The 27,861-nt window shown below is 50.1% G+C and overlaps 1 protein-coding gene across 1 annotated transcript in view; it reads left to right on the top strand.

Moving 5' to 3' along the window:
• Positions 1-27,861, top strand: part of LOC138301485 (E3 ubiquitin-protein ligase TRIM39-like) — a 188,974-nt gene that overhangs the window by 82,468 nt on the left and 78,645 nt on the right. Inside the window, exon 4 of the mRNA XM_069241997.1 lies at positions 1,698-1,720. Within this exon, the coding sequence (XP_069098098.1) occupies positions 1,698-1,720 (23 nt within the window). The remainder of the gene's footprint in view (positions 1-1,697; positions 1,721-27,861) is intronic.

Genomic DNA, 27,861 nt, shown 5'->3' with positions numbered 1-27,861 from the left:
TATCCATCCTTAAAATCAGGACGGTAAGTTCCAGAATGCAAAACTAAAGTAGATGCGCTGCTGTGTTGCGCTTACAACTGAATTGCAGTGAGACCAGTATATGTAGAACAGCCCTGAAGAAAATCTCAAAGGGGCTGGAATGGGTTCTGCATAGCATGCATTTAGGGGGTCATTACGACCTAGGCGGTCTTTTGAAAAGACCGCCGAGGCCGCGGGAGACAGAATACCGCCATTGCCGGCGGTATTCCTGTCTCCCTATTATGACATTTCCGCTGGCCCAGCGGGCGGTAACAGCGGAAATGTCACATCAACATTGCAGCCGGCTCGTAATAGAGCCGGCGGCAATGCTGATGTGCAGCAGGTGCAGTAGCACCCGTCGCGCATTTCATTGCCCGAAATTCGGGCAGTGAAATGCGCGACAGGGCTATGCCTGGGGGCCCCTGCACTGCCCATGCCAAGTGCATGGGCAGTGCAGGGGCCCCCAGGGACACCCCAAGTCCCCTTACCGCCGGCCTTTCAATGGCGGTGTGTACCGCCATGGACAGGCCAGCGGTCGGGGACTCATAATCCCCAGGGCAGTGGTGCTTGCACCGCTGCCCTGGGGATTATGACCGCCAGGCGGAATCCAGGCGGGAAAATGGAGGTGCCGGCGGTATGGCCGTGGCAATTCCACCACGGTCATAATTGCTGGCGGAACACCGCCAGCCTGTTGGCGGTGTTACCGCCAACATACCACCGGCTGCCAGGGTCGTAATGACCCCCTTAGTGTGTTGTAAGAGTCTGCCTACGCTGCGTTGTGCCTGCAGGACGCTTTAAGAACAGTAAAACACTCATTGTAAAAAGTGCCTTTCGGTCACAAGAAACATTTGTGCCTTCAGTGATTTAGGGGGTTATTACAACTTTGGAGGAGGTGTTAATCTGTCCCAAAAGTGATGGTAAAGTGACGGATATACCACCAGCCGTATTACGAGTCCATTGTATCCTATGGAACACGTAATACGGCTGGTGGTATATCTGTCACTTTACCGTCACTTTTGGGACGGATTAACACCTCCTCCAAAGTTGTAATAACCCCCTTAGTGCTTCAGGGATTGTTTCAATACCAGTTGCATTATGATCCTTAAAGTCATTACAAAACTTCTTTATAATCTACAGTTGCATCATTGTCATCATAATTGTTACAAATTTTGACTACAATGAATTGAAATGATAATGATTACATTGATTATAATGCAACGGGAAAAGCATTGGCAACACTCTCTGGTATAATCCAGACCTCTTAGTTTTGCTAGTAATTGTTTAGTTTCAGTGAAGTTCTTCACACATCAATCCACTCTTTTTCTAGCCATCTCTGAGGTAGGGTTCAAGATTGTCAGAGTGGTCATTTCTGGGCAGTGTTACATCCTGCCCGTTGTATAGTGTTCTATACCGAAGCGTGTGGCGGAGAGTCAAAATTATCTTCTGAACCCAGGTCCAAATAAGGCGTCACAGCCTGCCGTCCAATCACAGGTCATATTATTCGCCGCCTTTAAATCAATGTTTACTAATTATGTGGCACCGACTGTTATCTGTTTTGTCTCTCTTTTTTATTTTTAATCAATTGTAATTCCTATATTGATGACCCGCATAAATTATAATTATAAACAGTTTTAATTTTTAAAAAAATAATCTCTCTCTCCTTCTCTCCCTCACTCTAGGACATCCGGGGACTATTGAATAGGTATGGTTCTCTTCTCAGGTAATGTCTCCTATATTGGAAAACTGTGTGATGCAAAACTGAACTTGACTTCTGAAGCTAAACTCTTATGTGTGTGTGAAATACACGTAGTTCAAAATGACACACTAAAAGCTTATCTGCGACAAACTGTGGCATCGCTCACGATGCTCCAGTTTGCTTGCGCTGCCCTGTGCCCCCCTAACACCACCATGGTAGCACTGTATTTACAATACAGCGCACCATGGCACTCCTTAGCACAACTGCGTAAACATTTCTGAAGCAGTTGTGGCGCTTTGCTGGACTAGCATCAAAAAGTTTGACACTAGTCCAGCAAAGCTCGGGGAGGTCCATTAAAAACAGCCTAGCGTCACTTTAACGCCTGCCCTTAAGCAGGCGTTAAACAATTACACTAGAATGATGCATTGAAATCTCATAGATTTCACTGTGCCATTCCTGCAGGCCTCCTAGCGGGGGAACGCCTCCCTTGCATACATTATACCGCGCACAGGTATAATGTGGCGCAAGGGTTTACAAACTGTTTGTAAATATGGCACAGGGTGGGGGACTGTTCTGCTCCACTGTGGCGTAAAATGACACTACAGCGGCACAAGAGGCTTGTAAATAAGCCCCTAAGTTTGTAAGGAATTTAAGGCCTGATTTATATTTCAGCAGGTGGGTTACTCTGTCACAACGGTGACAGATATCCCATCCTCTGAAATATAAATCCCATTATTTCGTATGGGATTTATATTTCGCCGGGCGGGATATCTGGCACCATTGTGATGGAGTAACTCATCCGCCGAAATCTAAATCAGGCCCTTAGACTAATCCATATGCACTTTTATTATATGACAAACAAGTGTGCACTAATGGCACAGGAACAGACGAACAGAAGAGCAGATTAATGCCTTACTTACAGAGGGCAAGATAGTTCTGCTATATGCGGTATAGCTGGTGTAGTGTGTTGGAGGTGAGCAGACACTCACCGGCTTCACAGATGCAGTAAAGTCAACCTGCTTCCGATAGCGTTGTTTCCACAAGTGAGGTGGGAGCGCAGTTCCACTGGTGGTCATTGCTTAGAGGGCTTCCAGCCCCATACTAGTGCAAGCCCTAGGCACCAACTCATTCGGCCTATGTCCACCAATCAGTGTCTTCATAAGTGCGCAGATCTGTCACCATTTAATTGATATTGATTAATTTTATATAGGGTGCGAATGCCAATGGCGTCTTGGTGCTGAAAACTACTGCACTAAATGAAGAGTGGTCTCAACTCAAGCTTGATGCTTACATATGCTCACAATGGGCAGGAGAATAACCAAGTTTAAAGATGTTTCCTGAAGTTAAAAAGATTAGGTTGGCCTCTCAAGTCTTCAGGTAGTTTATTCCAAAGTTGTTCTGTGGAGTAAATTAAACTCCTACCTCCCCAATTCATCCTTCTAATTTTATGGCCATAAACTGTCCTAGAATTGGTTGAGCGTAAAGTCCTTCTAGGACTGGACCAATAAAGATTTTATTTCAAGAATGCTGGGCCATCCCATCAGGGTTTTATATGCCAAACATAAGCCTCAAACCAGACTCTTTTCTTCACAGGAAGCCAGTGAAGCTCTCGTAATGTCTCAGACTGGCTAGGACTTGAAAATTATTTTTAAGAGTCATGGTGCCGCATTCGCATTCTGTTGACCTTGGAGTTTTTTCAGAGAGTGTTGGTGAATACCTAAATATAAAGCATTACAATAATCCAGCCTAGGTAAGGACTTTTTTTTACATTGCAGCAGCTTTTTTGGCATATTAGTTGGCAAGACAGATTCTAAGCTAAAATTGATGGCTATGTGATTAGACCATGTAATATGTAAAATATCGTCAACCTTCAGATCCAAATTGTTAGAAATAATGCTGTTCAGGGTATGACCTGGTATTTGGGTGGTAGAAGACACCCGTTGGGAGATAATAAACCACTTAAAATATCAAGAAGTTGCATTGACTCTTTGTTATTGACATCTTCAAGATGAATGTTAAAATCACCTAAAACAGTAAAATTAGCATACTGCATACATGATTTTAAAGTTTCTCACAAGCTATCTAAAAAGCTTGTTTTTGGACCCGTAAATCAGTAATCCGTTGATTCGTTCAATAAGGATTGGTTAGATAGCATCTAAATAACATTGCTTCACAATCAATTACTGTGGCAGGTTCACATATAACTTCAAGGTGGTCCCGATAAACCACCGCTAGGCATCCCCCTTGCTTACCTACTAGGTCTAAACTGGTAATAGTGAATCCCGCTGGTAAAGTGTCAACCAAGCCTGGATTTGAGCTTTCATTCACCCAGGTCTCGGTTAAAAACACCATATAGGGAGTATGAATTTCTAAGTGTTTAAAAATATCGATCTTATGCTTAATAAGATAGCATGTATTTATTAATGTGCATTTCAATGTAATACAACTCTCTCCAAGACATCAAGGGGACGAAGAACTTTCAGTCTTTGTTCAACCTGGCAGGCCCACCTACGGTGAATGCAGTGTATATCATCCTGATCGTAACTAGGATTAGAACATCGGAATGTTGGGAGCTCCATTGAAAACAATGGAGTGCTCTGGGCTTCTAATGGCCAGTAGAAGCCCGGCGCTCCAACATTCCAATGTTGTCGTTCACAGCCGTTGCTGTGAACAAAGGACTCACGTAGCCCTAGGGGATTTGAATCCCCTCAGGCTCCGTGAGGTCTTTGTTTTATTTATTTGGAACATTCTACCCTTTAGTGGCAGAAAGTTCTAATAGCTTTAGAGCCCCTGGAGCTGGCCTTTAACTTTAATGACCAGAATAGCCCTCACCGGCAGGCTATAAAGCTATATTAAAAACATTGCATAGCGGAAGACTACCCCTGTTAAGCTGCAACTCCCTGGAGTACTTCTGGGGAATGATTCGGCCAGGGATCCTGACGCATGGCACAATCTTGGTGTGGATGGGCGCAGATGAGCTTGCCTTTGGTGATCCAATGGTGAGCCCGCTGCGCATGTCTGTGTTCCTAGGCTCAAGTATGGAGGCTGGAAATAATCTGCCAACAAAAATGCTGTCTTTGGCAACCAATCCCGGCTCTGACTGCTGTCTTTGGCAACCAATCCCGGCTCTGAACTGGGAGGTGCAAAAACCAATTATCTAAATTTCTTTGTGCCACCTAGTGTGCGCTTGTAGTGTGCAAAATGGAAGTTGGCTAAAACCTTTAAAAAGTTCATATGTCAATAACACTGAAAAAGATTAAACTGCTTTGTGCTCTTGCGTTAATTTTCCTGCTCGTTCCCCATTCAATGCAATAGAATTGTACAGGGCTAGATACATTTTCATGGGAGCCACCACATGAGACCGAGAGAAGAAAAATTTGACAGTTGTAAGCGGGGGATCCTAAGCACAAACTGCTGCCAAATACCTTTAGTGAGAAATGTCACAGCTCTAAATGGAGCTCAGAAGAGGAGGTTCATTATGTTTGTAGCATGCGTTTCTCTCTCTGACCCTAAGTACATTAAAGGCCATGTTCCCCCCAAACTCTCTATTGGTTCATACCACTCACAAATGCCTCTGCACTGGTTATGGGCAAAGCCCCAGCACATGATTAGGGGAGCAAAAGGGGGATAGACTTCAGAGGGTTACCCACTGGCATTTATCCAACTCTTTTGGCCTCCTCTCCTGCTACGAAAGGGCAGTGGGAGGAAATGTAGGAGATAGGCATGTATCTTCCTGAAAAGTTAAAAAAGACAGGGGAGGAAATCGTGGTTGAGGGAAAAATTATCCCCATTGCCACCATCCGTTGTGCCCTTGATGCTGTGGATACAGCCTCCAGGGGATCAAAACTAGTATCATACTTAGGTACCATGCCTGGCTTTGTATTTAGGGATTCAAGGTGGAGGTTCAGCAGCATCTCCTTAACATCTGTATGTACAGTAGTTAATGAGATGCTGGAGAAAATTAAGAAGGACACCAACATTGTCAAATCTACAGGTGCCCTTCACACTCAGTCTGTCATAGGCTCCTTTCACAGACTGCAGTATGAGCCAGGATTTGAGGCCACACTTCCAGAGAAGCCTCGCTCCTACCAAAGATAGCAAGAGCTCTTCCAGAGGCCCAGTAAAGGCTTCACCAAAGGTGCAGCAACAGTAGCATGTGTAAAGAAAGACCCAGTAAAGAGGTCTCTACCTCTAACCAATGACTTGCCTGCATTCTCTCCCTACCCCCCACGATCCCACATCACCTGTTGTTGGGAGACACCAGGATTTCCTTCCTTGCTGGCAGGAAATCACCTCGGACCAGTGGGTTATTGTAGTCATCGGACATGCATACTGCATAGAACTTGTGAAAACCCTTCCTAACATTCCACTTCATGCTCATTCATTCAGGAGGGAAAATCTTTCTCTTCTTCAGGAAGAGGTGCAGGTGCCTTAAAGGAGCAATGGAGAGAAGGTCCCATCACTGGGGTAATGGTGTGTACTTTCTGTACTTCCACATTCCCAAGAAGGACGACTTCCACAAACCACATGACTACACAAGGAATATGGGGGGTCATTACAACCCTGGCGGACGGTGTAAAAGGTGGGGTAATACCGCAAACAGGCCGGCGGAAAAAAAAAGGGAATCACGACCCTGGCGGTAACCGCCAACAAAGAGAGCCACTTTAACACTTCGCCCGCCAAGGCGGTACAGACAAACAGCGTGGCGGTCACCGCCAACAGACAGGCGGGAGACAAAGTACCGCCCACACTATTACAACACACCAATCCGCCACCTTTTCCGGGGCAGATTCACCGTGGATAAAAACACGGCGGAAACAGCCTTTGCTATGGGAAAATGCTCACCTCAACACACTCCACGAGGAACGATGACTCCATGGAGCTGGAACTCCAAATACTACCTGCCCATGTCTTCCTGCTCCTGTACGAACAACAGCGACGTAGGCGCAGAACATACCGGTGAGTACTGCATCTACGACACGGGGGAGGCAAAAGTTAGGGGGACACCCACCAAACACCCCCAACCCCACCCTCGCATATTACAACATACACACCAATGCAGTCAAAAATATCACATTAACAACCCACAATCCCCCCGTAAGAATGCAAAGACAAAGCGAGATCCGTTCAAATATTGTAATGTGCCAATATACATGTCATATAAAAATATACTGAATCATATCTCGAAATCTGTCATATTTATATATACAATACAAGAAGTAGTGCAGATATGCACACAACAATGTCCGTGCACCAACAGTCCAAAAATGCATGGGTGCGGCCAACAATAGATACCTGACCAAAATCCGAGAGAACACTGCCGGGGCATCAGATTGAAACACTACAGGCACCTCAGGGGGAAGGGAAGGGGGGGCACCTCAGCCACATGACTGCAAAGCCAGATCCACGACGGGGCTCCATGCCCATTGATGTATCCTGGGGAGTGCAAAGCCACAGTCTCTCAAGTCTTTACAGTGGGTGGGTTGCCCACTGGACCATCCTGGGGAGTGCAAAGCCACAGTCTCTCAAGTCTCTACAGTGGGTGGCTTGCCCACTGGACCATCCTGGGGAGTGCAAAGCCACAGTCTCTCAAGTCTCTACAGTGGGTGGCTTGCCCACTGGACCATCCTGGGGAGTGCAAAGCCACAGTCTCTCAAGTCTCTACAGTGGGTGGCTTGCCCACTGTACAATCCTGGGGAGTGCAAAGCCACATTGACGCAAGTAGATGCAGTTCTCAACTGGTACTGGGTGGGACTGGTGGCCAGACTGGATGAGTCTCCCCGTGAAAGTTCCTGTCCTGTCACTGTCCCAGCTGCACATGGGAGAAGGATGCCTAATGTGGCGGCCTATTCATACCCACACAGTGTTTGCCCTGATCAGCGGTCTTCACCATGGCGGTCTTGGCCTTGTTCAGCGGTGCTTTGCCATGGCTGGCTATGGACTGTTCAGCGGTGCTTTGTCATGGCGGTCTTGGCCTTGTTCAGCGGTGCTTTACCATGGCTGGCTATGGACTGTTCAGCGGTCTTCACCATGGCGGTCTTGCCCTTGTTCAGCGGTGCTTTGCCATGGCTGGCTATGGACTGTTCAGCGGTCTTCACCATGGCAGTCTTGGCCTTGTTCAGCGGTGCTTTGCCATGGCGGTCTTGGCCTTGTTCAGCGGTGCTTTGCCATGGCCGGCTATGGACTGTTCAGCGGTCTTCACCATGGCGGTCTTGGCCTTGTTCAGCGGTGCTTTGCCATGGCTGGCTATGGACTGTTCAGCGGTCTTCACCATGGCAGTCTTGGCCTTGTTCAGCGGTGCTTTGCCATGGCGGTCTTGCCCTTGTTTAGTGGTGCTTTGCCATGGCTGGCTATGGACTGTTCAGCGGTAGCCTGAGATGGCGGTTCAGATACTGACATTGGTGTGTGGCATGACGAACTCCACACTGGACATTGAGGTGTGGCATGACGTTCCATCATCGCCCAGCGGGGCTGTGGGATCCTGGTCCCTCCTGGGCACTGACTCTGGCGGTGGTCTCCTGACCAGTAACGATAGTTGGGCCCTCCTGGGCAATGACTCTGGCGGTGGTCTCCTGACCAGTGACGATACTCAGGCCCTCCTGGGCAATGACTCTGGCGGTGGTCTCCTGACCAGTGACGATACTCGGGCCCTCCTGGGCAATGACTCTGGCGGTGGTCTCCTGACCAGTGACGATACTCAGGCCCTCCTGGGCAATGACTCTGGCGGTGGTCTGCTGACCAGTGACAATACTCGGGCCCTCCTGGGCAATGACTCTGGCGGTGGTCTCCTGACCAGTAACGATACTCGGGCCCTCCTGGGCAATGACTCTGGCGGTGGTCTCCTGACCAGTAACGACGGTGCTGGCGGTTGTGTCTGGACCGCCGGAAATGATGGTGCACTTCTCCGCCGTGACACTCACAACAGGCTGGGCAGACTTCCTCGGAACCTTCCCCACCTTCTTTGGAGTTACAGCTGACTCACCAATCGCCTTCGATCCCATTTCACTAGTTGTCCCACCAGGAGTCTTGACACGGTCCCGTCGTCCACTCTCCAATTTCGGGGCCTTTACAGGGGGTGGGCTGACAGTGCCTTGGCTCCGGGTCCTACTGCCTGTCCTGGTGGACGGTGCACTCCAAAAACCTGGAACACGCACCACTGGTACTGGAGGCTTTTTGGCTGAGGCGCTACGACGGGACTGATGAACTGGAGGGGGAGGTGGGGGCAAACAGGTCAATTTGACAGAGGGACAGTTTCTGACGGACACTGGGATGGGTAGTTGGAGGGGGTCTGGGAGTGGAGGTAGAAGAGGTGGTTGTAGGAGGTGTCACTTTAGGTGTTTTGGGTGCAGGTACTGGAGGCTGTCGTGAGGTGGATGGATGTTGGGTGAGTGATTGCCGGCGTTTGTGTACTTTGGGAGGGGGCGTCACAGACACACTGAGAGAGGACACAGGGGACGTGTAAATGGCAGTGGAGGTGGTGAGTGCAGGTGAGCCGCTTGTGGTGCTGGGTGTTCTGTTGCGAGTCTTAGAGCCTGTAGATGTGGTGCATGCAGGTGTGTGTGTAGACGACACTGTGAGGGAGGAGGGAGAAGAGGAGGAGGGGGACACAGTGGAGACAGTGGCTGTTGCTGTGTCTGTATGGGTGTGATGCTTGTGTGAGTGCCTGTGGTGTGTGTGGTGCCTATGTTTGCTTGAGCTACTTGTGTATGTTGACTTGTGTCCCTGCTGGTCTGTAGGTGTGCTTGGGATGGGCTGGGGTACAGGGGATTGGGTCTGGGTGGAAGAGGTTGGAGGGGGGAGGCTGGACATAGGGACAATGGCTGCCATCAGTGCTGAAGCCAGAGATTGCAGGGTTCGCTGAAGGACAGCCTGACCAGAATGAATGCCTTCCAGGAATGCATTACCATGTTTCAACTCTCGTTCTTCACCCTGGATGGCATTCACAATGGTAGACTGCCCAACAGTGAGTGATCTGAGGAGGTCAATGGCCTCCTCACTGAGGGCAGCAGGGGTGACAGGGGCAGGGCCTGAGGTGCCTGGGGCAAAGGTGATGCCCACCCTCCTGGGTGAGCGGGCACGGGACACACGCTGAGGGGCTGCTGGGAGGGCGGTGCTGGTAGGGGAGGTGGCGGCTGTACCTGTAGAAGTGGGGCGCACAGATGGTGCCGCCACCACAGGGGAGCTCCCATTGGCAGACGAGTCCGTGTCGCTGGATGGTGATCTGGTGGCCGACGTGAAGCTCCCCTCGCCCTCTGTCTCACTGGTGAATTTAGAGTCTGTGGTGTGGCCCTCCATGGCCATGTGGGATGCAGCTCCCTCGTGCTCCGGTGCCACTGTACCTCGGCCTGTTGATGCTGATGTACAAAAGGACAGGGAGAGCAGGAAAAGGGGGGAGACAGAAGAAAGAGAGTTTTAGTGCATGGCATACCGCTACCGTTGGCGGACAAGACAGACGCAGCAGCCCCATGCATTACACCGTGCTCCTGACCTCTGCACATGCTATTTCTGGGAAATGGCCTATATGGCAATGGTAGTAATCTGCCCACATGGATGGCAAAGGGGCAACTATACATCAACTTCCCTCTGTTTTGAGCTGGGGTAGAGTGCCACATGGCCTACATAACGGAGGGGCATTGCCTACCTAACTCGCCCTGGCCTAGAGACACCCACAACCCACCACCACCACCCAGACACCTCCACTGCACGCAAAGTCTATATGATGAGGTAGTACTCACCCCCTTGTGTCTGCTGTGATGTCCTTAAGTGCCCATCCAACTCCGGGTAGGCCACCGCCAGGATCCGGAACATCAGGGGGGTCATGGTGCGACGGGCACCCCTCCCACGTTGGGAGGCCATCCCCAGCTGAGCCTCCGCCGTCTTCTTGCTGCAGCGGCGAATGTCCTCCCATCTCTTACGGCAGTGGGTGCCCCGTCTCTGGTGGGCCCCCAGGGTCCGGACTTCCTTGGCGATGGCACGCCAAATGTCCCTCTTCTGGTGGGCGCTGACCTACATGACATGCACAAGGAAAGAGGACAGTCATTACCTACTGCATCGTCGTTGTGATTGGCCCGCTCCCAACTCTATCCCTGTGGCCCATTCATCCCCATGCATAACTGTTCTATGTACTCTGCCCCCTTCCCTCATCCACCCAGCCCTCTCCACCCAAGCCTAGCCCATCCAACGTGCTCCCTGTGTACTAACCTGTTGGTCTGGAGGACCGTAGAGTAGCGTGTACTGGGGGAGGACCCCATCCACAAGTTTCTCCAACTCCTGTGCAGTGAAGGCAGGGGCCCTTTCCCCAGACGCAGCAGCCATTGTCGCTTCCAGACCGAGGTCACAGCAGCACTAGCAGTGTAGGTCCTCTCCTGTCGAAGGTCAGGTATCTAGTGATTGAAGAGATAGAAAATGGTGGTGACGTCCGCGGCGGTGACGTCCGCGGCGGTGCGCATCATCACCGGCGGCGCACCTGTTCATTGGCTCCTGGGACCCATAGGATCCAATGTTAACCAATGCAGCACCGCGACGGTGTCCAACGCCAGCGCAGTTATCCCACAATCCCATTGTCCCAGTTTAGAGGTCAGGCAGCCACCATTTCAGGGGCCCACATGGCTTCAATTACTACTGCGTCACACATACCGAGGCCTACACTCAAAACCTTTCCCGGATGGGTTAATTGTCTGTTGTAGTCTTGTGTGTGACTGTGGGTACATACCTGGAGGAATGGTGACAGTTTCTTCGCTGTTGTCCTTCTCAGGCACCGTCAGTTGGGACATATTGGAAGATGGCGGAATCCGCCGGTGTACCGACCGCTGGTGGACCTGTTGACAATGGAAGAGCGACATGTCATCGTGACCTACCGGTTTGACCGTGCCACAATCCAGGAACTATGTACCCAGTTGGAGCCAGACCTGATGTCACCAATCCGCCATCCGACTGGAATCCCCCCTGACGTGCAGGTGCTGTCAGTTTAGTTTAGTTTAGTTTATAGATTTGTAGAGCGCATGGCTACCCGGGGGCATCCCAGCGCTAAAGTACACCATGAATGTCGGAAGAGCCAGGGGAAGCAGATTAACTGGGAAAGAGAATGGTTTTCAACTTCCTCCTAAAGAGAAGTTCAGAGGATTCCTGACGGCATTCAAAGGGCAGGGCATTCCAGAGCCGAGCAGCCCTGATGGAGAACAAATTACCTCCCCATGATCTCTTGACGGAAGGGATGTAAACCTGTCGAGAAGAACGAGATCTAAGAGATCTAAGGGGCGAGTAAAGAAAGATACGTTTTCTAAGGGAAAGGGGACCCTTATTGTGTAAGGCTCTGTGAACAAGACACAGAGCTTTAAACTGAATGCGCTGCTTAATCGGGAGCCAATGAAGAGCTGCAAGTGCTGGTTTAGCAGAAAGATGCCTTGGGGTATTCATGAGAAGTCTAGCTGCCGCGTTCTGCGTAACCTGCAGCCTCTTTATTACATAATCTGGAGAACTAAGATATAGGGAGTTCCCGTAGTCCAGGCGGGAGAGAACTAGGGCTTGTACAAGAATTCTTCTGGCAGCGAATGGCAGAAGTCCAAGAATCTTCCTGACACTTCTAATTAAGCCGAAGCAGATCAAGGAGATTCTTTTAGCTTGTGGCTCCATAGTTAAGCATGGGTCAAGCAGAAAGCCGAGGCTTTTTACTTGTGTTATTGGAGGAGGCAGGCTGTTAAAAGCCTCAGAGTACATAGCCAGAGGGGCGGTAGGGGCGCCATTACCTATAATCATTACCTCTGATTTGCTGTCATTAAATTTCAGTTTCGACAGGGTCATCCAGTCCCCAATATCTTTCATGCAGTCGGCCAGGTTGGCAGAGGGGGAGTCCCTACTACTAGAGAGGGAAACCACCAATTGCGTGTCATCAGCATAAGTGACCATAGAGAGGTTATAAGGAGCGACTACTGTGGCCAAGGATGACAGATAGATGTTAAACAAGGTGGGGCTTAAAGATGAACCCTGCGGGACTCCACAAGATAGAGACCTGACGTCAGACAAAAAAGAGCGATCCAAAACTTGAAAGGATCTTCCCGTGAGGAAGGAGGAGAGCCAGGCAAGGGCTGGACCTCCTAACCCTATCTTGGAAAGTCTATCAAGGAGAAGAGTATGATCGACAGTGTCAAATGCTGCACTAAGATCAAGGAGGATAATAGCAGCATGACCACCTTGATCTAGAAGTTGCCGAGCAGATTCAGTTACAGTAAGGAGTTCCGATTCTGTACTGTGATGGGTTCTGAAACCCATTTGAGAAGGATGTAAATGATCGTGGCTCTCAAGATGCCTGGTCAATTGCAGGTTCACGTGCTTCTCCAGAATTTTTGCCAATATAGGAAGAAGGGCAATGGGTCGATAATTATCCAAGACAGAGGGATCCATCCTAGGTTTTTTTAAGAGAGGCTTTATGATTGCATGTTTGAGGGAACTGGGAAGAATACCAGCGGACAAGGAATTATTAAGTATTTCTGTCAAAGGACCAACAACAATATCTGCTGCCTTCAAAAGAATAGAAGGAGGGGCCGGATCCAAGGGAGAACCCGATTTGATATTGGCAAGAAAATTCCCAATCAGAGTACCTGTGAGGGGGGAAAAATTGGTTAACTGGGTCATACCCGTAGGAGAATTCATCTCCTGCCCCATGAGATTATTCTGAGAGGGAGATGGAGGAAAACCGAAGTATATCTTGTTAATCTTGTCTTGAAAGTGAGCCGCTAATACATTACTATGCATAATAGAAGCTTCCACCGGGGAGGGCGGCATAGGGGGTAAAGTGAGCTCCTTGAAGATCTGAAAGATTTCTTTCTGAGAAGTGGACGAGTTCTCTATTCTACTGTTGTAATATAGAGCTTGTGTTGTCTTAATATTATGATGGTAAGATCTAATAGCTGATCTATAGGCTTCTTTAGCAGATGGATTATAATCTTTTCTCCAAATTCTCTCCAATTTTTTACAGTTCTTTCTAAGGTCCAATAGAGAAGACGAAAACCAGGGACTAGACTTATGAGCAGGTTTTTTCACCCTCAGTTTGCAAGGCAAAACTGAGTTTAAAGAGGTAGAAATCCATTTGTTAAACAGGTCCACCGTATTAATGGAGGCATGGTCACTGGCTAAAGGAGAAGCACAGAGTGCCATATGCCAAGTGCTAGGTACCAACTTCGACCAAGCACGACCCATTGTGGTGCACCTGGGCTGTGTCTCTCTAGGAGCATCATAGGGAAACGTAAGTGACACTAAATAGTGATCGGTCCAGGGTAGAGGTAGAGAGGAGGAGAAGGTAAGATTAGGGATATTACTAAAAAAAAGGTCTAAAGTATGGCCTTTCGTGTGAGTTGGACCAGTAATATGCTGGTCCATACCCATAGAGGTAAAAGAGGCCAATAATGATTTAGCAGATGGACAGTTAGGATTGTCTAGGTGGATATTAAAATCGCTGAGGACGGTTAAGTTAGAGGCCTTCCCAATAGAACTGGCCACTGCCTCCGGGATAGCTTCTAAAAAGACTCCACACGGGCCGGGGGGGCGATAGAGAAGGATTCCTGAGAAAGTATAAGTAGATGACAAGCGCAGAGAGAAGAACATACTTTCACATCCTGGAATTTCCAGTGGGAATGTTGAGCATTTAATGGAGATTTTGTGAATAATAGCTATACCGCCACCTCTCATATGAAGTCTGTCTAAATGAACTATAGAATAGTTAGGGGGTAAGGTACTGCATAAATCTGCTGAAGAATCTCCATTCATCCAGGTTTCAGTGAGAAACAAGGCATCTGGTGATAGCTCTTCAAGGAGCATGTGAATATGTAAGGAGTGAGCCGCTAGGGAGCGGCAGTTAAGCAGTAATAGCTTACCTAATTGATGGGAGGAGGTATTAGAAGGCGAGATGAAATAGGGAGCCCAAGAACAACTAGAACAGGGGGGACACACAGACGACTGGTTAGGCCCTACAGGAGTGGAACATATCTGGGTGTTTCTAAAAGCATAAAGATGTGAAGCTGAATACCTAAAACGAGCAGCATCTCTGGGCCCTGGGCTCGTCAGGGCGCGGACGGGCGCAGACGGGCTTGCCTTAGGCGCGCCTTTGGCGCGCCAGCGGCGCGCCCGCTGCACACATCCGCTGCGCGGCCGGTGGCTGCCCACTGCCCCTGTCAGTGCTGCATTTCCTTGCAAGTGGGTCTTTTCAGACAACAGTGGCCATGGCATCAGGGATGTCCCAGCCTATGTTTTCCAACATCTTGTCCAGAGTGTTGTCTGCCCTGCTGAAACACGGAAGGAGATACATCATTTTCCCTGAGGTGGAGGATTTGCCTACAGTGAAAGGTGATTTCTATGCCCTTGGACATATCCCCAACGTCATAGGTGCCATTGATGGGACCCATGTAGCTCTGGTCCCCCCCCCGCAGGAATGAACAGGCGTACAGGAACAGGAAGAGTTATCATTCCATGAATGTCCAGATGGTGTGTTTGGCAGACCAGTACATCTCGCAGGTAAATGCTATGTTCCCTGGCTCTGTGCATAACGCCTACATCCTGCGGAATAGCAGCATCCCTGATATGATGGGTCAACTCCAGAGGCACCGTGTATGGCTATTGGGGGACTCTGGTTACCCCAACCTGTCCTGTGAGGAATCCTAGGACCAGGGCAGAGGAACGCTACAATGAGGCCCATGGGCGGACTAGGAGGGTGATCGAGCAGACCTTCGGCCTCCTTAAGGCCAGGTTCAGGTGCCTCCATATGACTGGTGGATCCCTATTCTACTCACCGAAGAAGGTGTGCGACATCATCATCCCCTGCTCCATGCTCCATAATTTGGCATTGCGACGCCAGGTGCCTTTTCTGCAGGAGGATGATCCAGATGACGGTGTTGTTGCAGCGGGGGAGCCTGTGGAGCCTGTGGACAGTGATGAGGAGGAAGCTGATGAAGATGAAAACGACAACAGGGAGTCAGTCATACAGCAATATTTTCAGTGAGACACAGGTGAGTATATTTTCATGTTTCACATATTATTAACTTTCACACGTCTACCTCTATCCTGTACCTACATTTCACTCCCTATTTGTTAACTGAGTTGTCCCCTTCCATTTCAGTGTCACTATTGTGGTAACCTACGTGTCAACAGCTTGCACCCTTGAAAGGCTTGTGATGTGTGACATTGGTATGTTGGCCTTCCAATGGGTAACCTTTTTTAACACTGTAATTGACAATACAAAGTTCACAATCATTGACTGACTCCAGTTTTATTAGTGTTTCAAGGGTGTTTATTTAAGTGCATAACAATGAAGGGGGGTTGTGAAATGGGGATGGGTGATGGTGGAGGAATGTCCATGGCAGAATCCAGTCTATTAGTCTCACAGGTACATTGCACATCTGGCCATTGGAAGTGGAGCTGGGGCAGTTCCGATTTGGACAGGGTAACAAAGTGGGACCGTGGGAGGACGATCAGGGTGGTCTTATTTCCTGGCGGGGGTCTTGCCATCTTGCTCTGTCCTGTTCCTGGATCTCAGGGCCCACTTGCGTGGTGGTGGTCCGTCTGCAGGGGATGGGGTGCTGGTGTGTTGGTCCTGTGGCGGTGCTTCCTGTCCACTAGCGCCGGCGGAGGTGGTGGGCATTTCATCGTGGTGGCTAGTGTCAGGGGCCCCTTGGAGTGCCACGGTGTCCCTCAAGGTCTTTTGAATGTCCGTCAGCACCCCTACAATGGTGCCCAGGGCGGAGCCGATGGTCCTGAGCTCCTCCCTGAACCCCAAATACTGTTCCTCCTGCAGACGCAGGGTCTCCTGCAACTTGGCCAGTACCGTTGCCATCGTCTCCTGGGAGTGGTGGTATGCTCCCATGATGGAGGAAAGGGCCTCGTTGAGAGTAGGTTCCCTTGGCCTGTCCTCCCTCTGTCGCACAGCAGCCCTTCCAGTTCCCCTGTGTTCCTGTGCCTCCGTCCCCTGGACCGTGTGCCCACTACCACTGCCCCCAGGTCCCTGTTGTTGTTGAGGTGGTGGGTTCGCCTGGGTGCCCTGTAGTGGTGGACACACCGCTGATTGACCTGTCCTGGGTAGGGAGGTTTGGGCCCGCTGGGTGGGTGCTGTGCTGGTGTTCCCAGAGGGTGGCAGTTCGGTGTTGGGCTGTGGCTGGGCAAGGGGAACCGACTGTCCTGAGGCCCACGATGGTCCGGGCTGGTCATCAAAATCCAGTGGGGCAAAGCTGCTGTCGTCACTGTGGGCCTCTTCTGGGGGTGGAATGGTGTTGTCTGGACCCTCTGGTGTGGTGACGTTCCTTCGGGTTCCTGCGGGGGTATGAGTACATGATTATTGCATGTGTGTGTTTCATGATGTGCAATGTTTGGGTGTGCGTGTACCCCAGTGCAGGCATTCCTGTGTGGGGGCTTGTGTGGTGATAGTTGGGGGGGTGTTGTGGGTCTGTGCAGTGGACATGCTTTAGTGATGGGTATCCATGCTTAGTTAGGTCATGCAGGTTTTGGGGTTGGGATGGTTGGTTGGTGTCATGGGTAGATAGGTGAAGATTTGGAGTGATAGGGGAGGGTGTGAGGGTGGGGGGTGTGATAGCATGCAGGTAGGGTGGGGGATATGATAGTTGAAATTTGACTTACCAGTGTCCTTCCCTTCAACGACTCCTGCGCGGCCCTCAGGATGCAAGATGGACAAGACTTGCTCCTCCCATGTTGTTAGTTGTGGGGGAGGTGGTGGGGGTCCGCCACCAGTCCGCTGTACCGCGATGTGGTGCCTGGAGACCGTGGAACGCACCTTCCTCCGTAGGTCGTTCCACCTCTTCCTGATGTCCTCCCTATTTCTTGGGTGCTGTCCCACAGCGTTGACCCTGTCGACTATTCTTTGCCATAGCTCCATCTTCCTGGCTATTGATGTGTGCTATACCTGTGAGCCAAATAGCTGTGGCTCTACCCGTAGGATTTCCTCGACCATGACCCTGAGCTCCTCCTCGGAGAAGCGGGGGTGTCTTTGGCGTGCCATGGGGTGGTGTGTGTGATGTGTGGGGTGGTGTATGTGTTGATGAGTGTGGTGAGTGTAGTGGTATGTGGTGTTTTGTGCGTGGGTGTTGTGTGGGTGATGGTGTAGTGTGCCTCTGTGTGATGGGATTCTCTATTCTGTGCTGTCTCTCTCTGGCCTTCTCTCAGAAATTCTGGTCGTAGGGGTTTGTGTGTGATGTGGGTGTGTGTTTTATATTGTGATGGGTGTGTGGGAGTGGTGTGTGTATGTGTATCAGGTGTGTGTATTTCGAAATGTCCAATGTGGCTGTGTTTTGTAAGTGTGTGTGTATTTTGAGCGCGGCGGTGTGTACCGCCAATGGAATACCGCGTTTGAAAGACCGCCGCGTGGATTCGTGGGTCGTAATAGCATGGGCGTGTTTCTGTTGGCGTGGAGGTGGAGGATTTGTTTCCACATGTTTCTCGCTGACCTTTGGTGTGGCGGAGTTGTGTGGGTGTCTGAATTTCGGCGGATTCCAAGATGTGTGTCATAATAGCTGTGGCGGTCTACCACGGCCGCGGCGGTGTATTGGCGGTCTTCTGCACGGCGGTAAGCGCCTTATACCGGCAAGGTCGTAATGACCACCATGATCTTCGGAACATCGGGGCAACACATTACCTACCATACATCTAGCTCTCAAAGTCTTTTTTCCAGGTCTTTCACAGGAAACTAGTCCTCATCAAGATGGACAACATGACCACCATGTACTACTTTCAAATGCAGAGGGCACACACTCTACCCAGCCTCAGCATCAGCACTATTGATCTGACACTGGGCCAACTGCCATTGCATACACCTCCTGGCAGAATACTTTCTGAGCGAGGATAATGAGTTTGCTGAGCTGGACTTATCAACAAGTCCGCAAGTGGGATGTCCACCCACAAGTCCCTCTCCCCTACTTCCAACACTGGGGGCACCACGCTCATAGATCCGTTCACCAGTCACGATAAAGGCAAAATGCCCAAGCATAGTCTCCAGGTACCACGCCCACAGTCCATAAGCCATGCTCTATAGATTAACTAGTCAGGGAGATTTGCCTATTCTTTTCATCCTCTCCCTCTGCTTCCAACCATGTTCAGGAATATGCACCAAACATCACTCTAACTCATCCTGGTAACTCCCACTTAGGCCAAGCAGCCATGGTACTCAATGCTCCTTGAAATGTTCATCAACCCACATGAGAAGTTGACCAACAGGCTAAACCTTCTTCACAGACCCAAGGAAAAATCAGTCACCCAGACCCCACACAGCTCAACCTAGCGGTCTAGCACCTGAGGGCGTAAAGTATTGGTATCTCAGCCCTCTGTAGCTGTGAATGAATGTGTTGCGCTTCGGTCCACTGCGGCGCGAGCCGAGCATTCGGCACCGGGCGCGGCCGTGGTTCATAACGGCCGGGCGTGCCACGCCCCTACTGTGCTTTACTTTCTCGCTCAAGGCCCCAAATTGGGCATGGGCCCTCGGCAAGTCTTGGGTGCGCTGCGCCCTCAATATTTACTTGAGCACCTTCCCCCACACCCCTCACTTACCTGGTGAGTCTGTCCTTTTTCTTTCTTTCTTTTCTTTTTCTTCCTTTCCTTGTGTTTTTATGTGCATATTCAGCAGCCATGTTCTTTATTTTTCCCAGCATGCCTTCTTTTTCCCCTGCATGCTTTAGGAACCTTTTTCAACATGGTGTCTTTTTTTATATGTTTCTATGTTTCTTTCCCAATCCAATATGGTGACTTTCTACTTCCTGTTGGTCATTTCCTGTTCTTGGGTATAAAAGGTGAGTGATTCTTGTACTCCATGCGCTGCAGCACTTCCTTTGGTGGTGATCTTCGCTCCTGCTACTTTTTTCTCACGGTTATTTTTCCTCGCCTGTTCCAGCTTCTTCCAGTATTATTTTTCCTGTTGGAAGACTTACCTTTTGCTTCATTTTTGTTCCAGGGAGTTCCTGCTTTAGAGGTTTTTCCCTTTGAGGGATTTTCCTCTGGGACTCCTTCTGGAGGGCACGGACTGCTTTTTGGCATTCCTCCATGGGCAGCACCTTGGCTACCAGAAAGGGTCACCCTTACCTCGGTCAAGGAAGAACCAGCAAGAATCAAAACCTTTCTGCAGTTCCAGTGGGCCAGAGACATAAATGACGAGTAGCCCACGACAGATTGCAGCGCCTAATGAACCAGACTTCGACAAGCAGAATGGAGAATACCGTAACGGCTGCTGCAGAACCCAAACTGCTGTTACTCTTAACTATTCAACAGCAAGCCCAGGAACTGCAACAATTAAGAAATGAATATGCCTCTTTACGACAAGCCCTGGCATCCTGAACCACAGATGTTCCCACTGTCTCTGCTACCATGCCTCGTTTCTCAGCTGATCGAAATAAGCTATGAGAATTTCTCAATGCTCTGACTGTCTATTTTGCCTTTCGACCAACACAATTTGCGCAAGATAAAACAAAAATGGATTATCTCATCAGTGCCTTGTCTGGTCCTGCCTTTGCCTGGGCGACTCCGTTAGTAGCCTCCAATGACCCTGTGTTGTCTGACTATTCAGCTTTTGTCACTGCATTTAAACTAATGTTTGAACTTCCGGGATTGGAGGCATCAGCAGAAGAAGCTTTAGGTGAAATTCAGCAAGGTACCAAAGATGTTCTCCAATATGTAACATGCTTCAGACAATTGGCGGCCGAGACAACATGGGTAGAACGTACTCTGGTGATTCTTTTTTTGTAGAGGTCTATGAGACGAAATAAAGGACAAATTAGTACATTCTGCTAGAGTCGACGATTTCCGAGGCTTGATGGATTTAGCACTCTCCATAGAGTATCGTCTACAAGAACGTTGTCTAGAAAAGAGAAAGAATCATGGACCTTCTAATGCAGGAAACCCACGCACAATTTTCCATCGTTCTGAAGAGCCTTGACCTGCATTAAGGGAGACAACTGAAGGGGAACCAATGCGAATAGACACTGCCTGTGGTTCTATTTCCACTAGTGAACGCGAAGACAGACGTAAAAGAGGATTATGGGGGTCATTCTGACCCCGGCGGGCGGCGGTTGCCGCCCACCTGGCGGGAACCGCCATTTGGCCGCACCGCGGTCAAAAGACCGCTGGTGCCATTCCGACCTTCCCGCTGGGCCAGCGGGCGCTAACAATGTTAGCGCCCGCCGGCCCAGCGGGAAGGGGCCCTGCAACATTGAAGCCGGCTCCGAATGGAGCCGGCGGTGTTGCAGGTGTGCGACGGGTGCAGTTGCACCCGTCGCGCTTTTCACTGTCTGCTAGGCAGACAGTGAAAAGCAGGTGGCATGGGCAGTGCAGGGGCCCGCCAGCCTCTTCCTGGTGGTGTAAACCGCCAGAAACAGGCTGGCGGGAAGGGGGTCAGAATCCCCTGGGCAGCGCTGCTTGCAGCGCTGCCCTGGTGGATTTGCCCAGCCGGGGGAAATCCGTCGGGAAACCGCCGGACCCGGTTTTCTGACCGCGGCTTTACCGCCGCGGTCAGAATGGGCAGGGAAGCACCGCCAGCCTGTTGGCGGTGCTTCCTCCATTTGCGGCCCTGGCGGTCTTTGACCGCCAGGGTCGGAATGACCCCCTATGTCTATATTGCAGAGCTGCCGGCCACTTGCTCCGCACTTGCCCCGTCCGTCCTGTGAAGTCCTCGGGAAACACCAATTCCCGTACTCTGTGAGAAGGAAGGGGATGGGATCTTCTGCAATACCTTCCATCAGTTCTTCCAAGGAAGATGCCACTGTACTGTTTCTGTTAGCTGTTACTCTTCAATTACCTGATGGTCAGGAAGAAAGAGCTTTGGCATTATTAGACTGTGGAGCCAGTGGAATCTATATGGATATACCCTGGGCCAAGAAACAACAAATTCCACAACTACTGAAGGATGTTCCAGAACAAGTGCATATTGTAGATGGATCCCTATTATCATCTGGTCCTGTCATCAATACCACTTCTACTCTATGTCTACACTTTGGAAAGCATCAAGAACATGCATCTATGATTTCATCTCCTCCCCTAATCACACAATAATCCTAGGAATACCTTGGTTTATGAGACACAATCTGTATATCAATTGGGAAACCAGAACTATTTCTCTGTCTTCTAATTTCTGTCAAGACCATTGCTATGCCCCCGAAACCTTTTGGTCCCCAAAGAAGATGTTATCCACAGAACAGGGATTAGGGTGTTCCATAAACTCTATTCAATGGGTACCTAGTCACTATCTGGATTATATAGACGTGTTCCAAAAAACATCAAAACCAGTACTACCCCCACACAGAGACTACGATTGTACCATCCTCCTGGAACCTGGAGCGGTTGTTCCCTTTGGTAGACTGTATTCTCTTACGGAACCTCAAAAACAGATACGTAAGGACTATCTGCAGGAAAATCTACAGTGTGGTCTTATTGCACCATCTTCTTCTCCTGCTGGGTCTCCCATCTTCTTTGTGCCCAAGAAGACCAAGGATCTACGTCCCTGTACAGACTTTTGTGGATTAAATAAAATCACTATAAAAGACCGATATCCACTGCCTCTCATCAAAGACATATTGGAGACAGTTAGGGAGGCACAGAGTTTTACAAAATTAGACCTTCGGGGAGCATACCATCTCTTAAGAATTAAGGAAGGAGATAAGTGGAAAACTTCCTTTCGAACATCCTTTGGTCATTACGAATATAGGGTAATGCCTTTTGGTTTAACAAACGCCCCCTCTGTTTTTCAAAGATTCATTGTTTTAATATTCTCCAACTTGTTGAATCACACTGTAGTGATTTATTTAGAAGATATCCATGTTACCATGTTTAAAGGGAGAGAGCATATGCACTTCAGCACTTGTTAGCAATGGTAAAGTGTGCAGAGTCTAAGAAACAGCAAAAACAGTGTCTAAAAAGTTGAGGGAGGCAGGCAAAAAGTTAGGGGTGACCACCCCAAGGCTGTCAGGTCCAACATGTGTCCCCCCAGCTGAAAGTGGGGAGAGCTACCCAACCTCCTGGGAGCTCTCATCGCTAAGGCGGAAGTATCTGGAGAGACCATCAGTGTTGGCGTGGTCAGTCCCCGGGCGATGCTCCACGTAAAGTCCATCCCCTGTAGGGAAATGGACCACCTCAAGAGTTTAGGATTTTCACCCCTCACCTGCATAAGCCATCTGAGGGGCCTGTGGTCGGTCTGAACCTGGAAGTAAGTCCCAAACAGGTATGGTCTCAGCTTCTTTGGTGCCCAGACCACAGCAAATGTTTCTCAATAGCACTCCACCTCTGTTCCCGTGGTAATAGTCTTCTGCTAATAAAGACTACTGGTTGGTCTGAGCCCCCCTCATTTAGCAGTGCCAGAACAGCCCCTATGCCGTGTTCTGAAGCGTCTGTCTGCACAATAAATTCCTGGGAGTAGTCAGGGGCCTAGAGCACTGTTGCCGTGCACATGGCTTCTCTAAGAGAATCAAAGGCTTTCTGGCAAGCCTCTGTCCACCTTAACAACCTAGGTTGCTTTTTGAAGGTAAGTTCTGTCAAGGGTGACACAATGGTACCATAGCCCTTGACAAACCTACGGTAGTGTCCAGTGAGGCCTAAAAAGGCTCTTACTTCAGTCTGTGTTCTAGGTGGTTCCCAGGTCTTGATAGTTTCAATCTTGGCCTGGAGTGGCTGCACCTTGCCACCACCTACTAGGTGTCCCAAGTACACCACAGAACACTGCCCAATCTGGCACTTACTGGCCTTGATGGTCAGGCCTACCTGTTGCAGGGCCTGAAGCACCTCCTAGAGGTGGAGCAGGTGTTCCTTCCAGCTGGAACTATAGACAGCTATGTCATCTAGGTAGGCTGCGCAGTAGGCCTACTTACCAGCTAGGACCCCGTTTACCAACCGTTGGAAAGTAGCGGGGCATTTTTCATCCCAAACGGCATCACCCGGAACTGGTAATGGCCATCAGGTGTGGAAAATGCAGATCTCTTTTTAGCCCCCTCAGTCAGGGTGATCTGCCAGTATCCTGATGTAAGATCAAATGTACTCAGGAACTTGCCAGTGCCTAGTCTGTCAATGAGCTCATCAGCTCGGGGGATGGGGTGAGCGTCAGTCCGTGTGACTGAGTTGAGACCCCGGTAGTCCACGCAGAACCGGAGTTCTGGCTTGGCACCCGGGGCAGCAGCCTTAGGGACCAGCACCACAGGGCTGGCCCAGGGACTACTGGATTTCTCAATAACCCCTAAGGTCAACATCTTGGAGACCTGCTCCTTGATGCTGGCCTTGACCTTCTCCGATAACCTGTAAATTGTGTTCTTTACAGGGGGACTGTCCCCTGTGTCCATATTATGAACACATAAATGGGTAAGTCCAGGAGTAAGGGAGAACAGCTCATAGCAGTCTTCTTTCTGGTTTAGAGTCAGGGAGTCAGATAGAATGACACCCCCACTGACCCATCACCTTCTTTTGCAGAGAGGAGGTCGGGGAGAGGTTCACTCTCCTCACCATGCCCTCATCTGTGACCAGGAGCATACTGACCTCAGACCTCTCAAAGTGAGGTTTTAGTTGGTTGTGATGGAGAACCCTTAGGGGGTGTCTAGGGGTCTTGAGGTCCACTAGGTAAGTGGCCTCTCCCTTCCGCTCCTGAATTTCAAAGGGGCCAGTCCAGCGGTCCTGGAGAGCCCTAGGCTCTACCTGCTCCATCACCCAAACCTTGCCTCCAGTTGAGAACTCAACCAGAGTGGCCTTCCGGTTGTACCACTCTTTCATCACCTCTTGACTGGCCTCAAGGTTATCTTTGGCCTACTTCAAGAAGGGTTGGGTTTGGTTGCAGAGGGCTGATCACATCCTGGGAGGGTCTTGGGAGCTTTCTCCCAGCCCTCTTTCACTATGCTGAGAGGTCCCCTGACAGGGTGACCATAGAGAAGTTCAAAGGGGCTGAACCCCACCCCTTCTGGAGCACCTCTCTGTAAGCAAATAACAGGCATGGTAAAAGGACGTCCCACTTACGCCTCATGGCTTCAGTCAGGCCACTGATCATGCCTTTAAGGGTCTTGTTGAATCTTTCAACAAGCTCATTGGATTGAGGATGATAAGGGGTGGTAAACCGGTAGGTCGCCCCACACTCATCCCACATGGACTTCATGTACGCAGACATGAAGTTTGTGCCTCTGTCAGACACAACTTCCTTAGGGAATCCCACATGGGTAAATATTCCCAGCAGGGATCTGGTCACCACTGGTGCAGTCACTGTCCTCAGAGGGGTGGCCTCTGGAAAGCGGGTGCCATGGTCCACCAAAACCAGGGTAAACCTGTTGCCCAAGGCAGTTTTGGGGCCAAGGGACCAACAATGTCGATGCCCACCCTTTCAAAGGAGGTGCCAACGACGAGGAGTGGGACCAGGGGAGCTTTAAGCTTTGTCCGGGTTTTCCCACTAGCCTGGGAGGTGGGGCAAGCTCTGCAGAAATTATCTGAGGCTACCCTCATTCTGGGCCAATGGAAGTGGGTAACAAGCCTGTTAAAGGTCTTGTCTTGGCCCAGATGTCCTGCCAGGGGAATGTCGTGAGCCAGACCCAGTAGGAAGGCCCGGTAACACTGGGGGACCACCAGCACACATGCTGCCCCAGAGGCCGAAACCTTAGGCTCACTGTAAAGGAGATCATTCTCCCAGTAAATATGGTGAGTGCCAGAGGCGTCACCTGCTGCTTGGGCTGTGGCCTGTTGTCTCAGACCCTCCAGTGTGGGGCATTCCTTCTGCGCTTTGCAGAATTCTGCCCTGGTTGGCCCACCCTCTACTTGCCAGCCAGCAAGTTCAGGCAGGTTGCCCATGTCAGCTATGTCCTCCCCAGTTGGCTCAGGGGCCTCCTCTTCCTCAGGGGCCCCATCCACTACCGTGGGAACATTTGAAGGGGGTTTCCCGCGCCTCTTGCCCTTCCTTTTTGCAGCTGTCTGGGCCATTGTTCCAGGCTCCAGATGGTGTTGACTCCTTTCCCGGGCAGCCATGGACCGTGTGGTCATGCAGAACCACTCAGGCAAACCTAACATCTCCAGGTGGGATCTGAGCTCTACCTCCGTCCAGGCAGTATGCTCAAGATCATTGCCTAACAGACAATCTACAGGCATGGCTACTTTCAGAGTACCAGAGACCTCCCCCCACTCAAAGGGAACCACAGCCACCGATAGGTGACTCTCGCGATTGTCAGCGACTATGACCTGGTGGAATGTATTAGGGACTATCTGCTCTGTTGACACCAGCTGACTCTTGACAGTAGTCATACTGGCTCCTGTGTCACGCAGAGCCTCCACCCTTTGCCCATCAATGGTGACCCACTGCCTATACTTGGAAGTATTTTGTGGCATGTGGGCTTTAGGCACTATTTCTCTTTCTCCCAGGGACACTAGGGAAACCTCTGCCTGCTCCCCAAAGCTATCTGGGTCTGTCTCCCCCCGAGCGCTACACTAGTCAACTCAGGTGTCTGTCCGGTGGTGGACTGTGCTCTCTTGGAACACTGGGAGTCGCCCTTAGAGTGACGATGCTGGTAGCACTCTAAGCATTTGGGGATGAATTTCCCTAATGATTTATCAAAATACCCTGCCTTTTTCCCAAATCTGGAAGAGGAATGGTTGCCACCCCCTCCCTAGGAATTCTTTTGGGGGCCTTTTGAGAGTTCGTTATCAGTAAGTTTATCTCTCCCCCTCTTTCTTGTGTTGGGAACCCTGATTACCTTTGTGGGTGTCCCCCCCAGATACCCTTCTGGACACTCTGGTGCTAACCCAGAGGTCCGTCTCCTCAGCAAGCTTCCTGGGATCAGTCAGCTTACTGTCTACCAAGTGCTGGCGCAACTCTGTAAAAGAAATAATGAGCATATGCTCTCTCAGAATCGTCATATAACCCTTTGTAGCCATCTACTTTGCTGCCCCGCACCCAACCATTCAGTGCTTTATTGGAGAAATCAAAACAGTCAACCCAGGTCTGTGTGGAAAGTTTGGTACTGTATCTTTCAGGGGTCAGTCCAAACTTGGCCAGTAAAGTGGCTTTCATGATAGGATAAGTATAGTGATCACATGGGTCTAGTGTAAGGAGTGTGTCCCTCCCCTCTGGGGGTACATAAAACCACAAGGCCGCCCCCCATTGCCCTTCAGGGGCCCCATGAGCCCTTAGTGCAACTTCATAGGCAGCCAGCCACTTGTCAATATCATTTCCCACCACAAAACTGGGCACCACACTCTTGGGTATACAAACCTTTTTCTCTCCAACAGGTCCTGTATGTATGCTGCCACCATCACCGCTGGACTCAGACTGTCTCGCCTTGATCTCCAGCTCCTTGAGACTCAGTTCATGAGCTAACAAAAGTTTTTTCTCAGCCAAGGCCCTCTCAGCTGCAGCTTCAGCTCTCTCAGCTTCAATCTGCTTGGCTGCTCTTTCAGCTTCAGCTTGTTTGGTTCTCTTTGTGCCCTCCTTTCCTCCTGTTGAGCCTCAATTTTTAATTTTGCCATTTGCAATTGAAACTCTCTCTCCTCTCTCCTTTCCTCTGCGGTCAGGCTTTGATCAGAGACACAGCTCCCTGGCTTGGCAGGGGGCACAATTGCAGTGATAACATTATCCATTAATGGAAAGAAATCCTCTGAAGGGCCATTCTCTGGACCCTCCTCCTCAGCATCCTCCTCTGAATGGGCTTCTGCCCAGGCCCTCAGCGCCATTTGAAATTCCTCCTTTCTGGAGGCACCTTGGGTGGGTACTCCCATATTCCTGCAGAACCCTTTCAGCTGTTTGACAGTATATGTCTCCAACAGGGCTAGGTCAAAATCTCCTGCTTGAGACCCAGCCTGAGACATGTTGAGTGAGGATTTCAGTCAAAAATTGACAGGACAAACGGAGTTGCAAAAAGAGATAAAAAATCAAGTTGACCTTCAACTGTGGGTAGGTAGTGGAATACTTAGCTACTGTATGTCACTGCACAAATACAAGTCCTGTCCCACTGCTGCCACCAATGTTAGAAATGGGGTCTTTGGTTGGCAGTCAGGTTACCCCCTGTCCAAGCAAGGACCCTCACTCTAGTCAGGGTAAGTCACACACAATCTAAATTATCCTGAGCCCACCCTCTGGTAGCTTGGCACTGTGCAGTCAGGCTTAACTTAGAAGGCAATGTGTAAAGTATCTGTGCAATAAATCATACAATAACACCATATAG

This window comes from Pleurodeles waltl, chromosome 6, assembly GCF_031143425.1.
Source record: "Pleurodeles waltl isolate 20211129_DDA chromosome 6, aPleWal1.hap1.20221129, whole genome shotgun sequence".
Classification (NCBI taxonomy): Eukaryota; Metazoa; Chordata; class Amphibia; order Caudata; family Salamandridae; genus Pleurodeles; species Pleurodeles waltl.
This window is presented reverse-complemented; position numbering and strand designations above follow the sequence as displayed.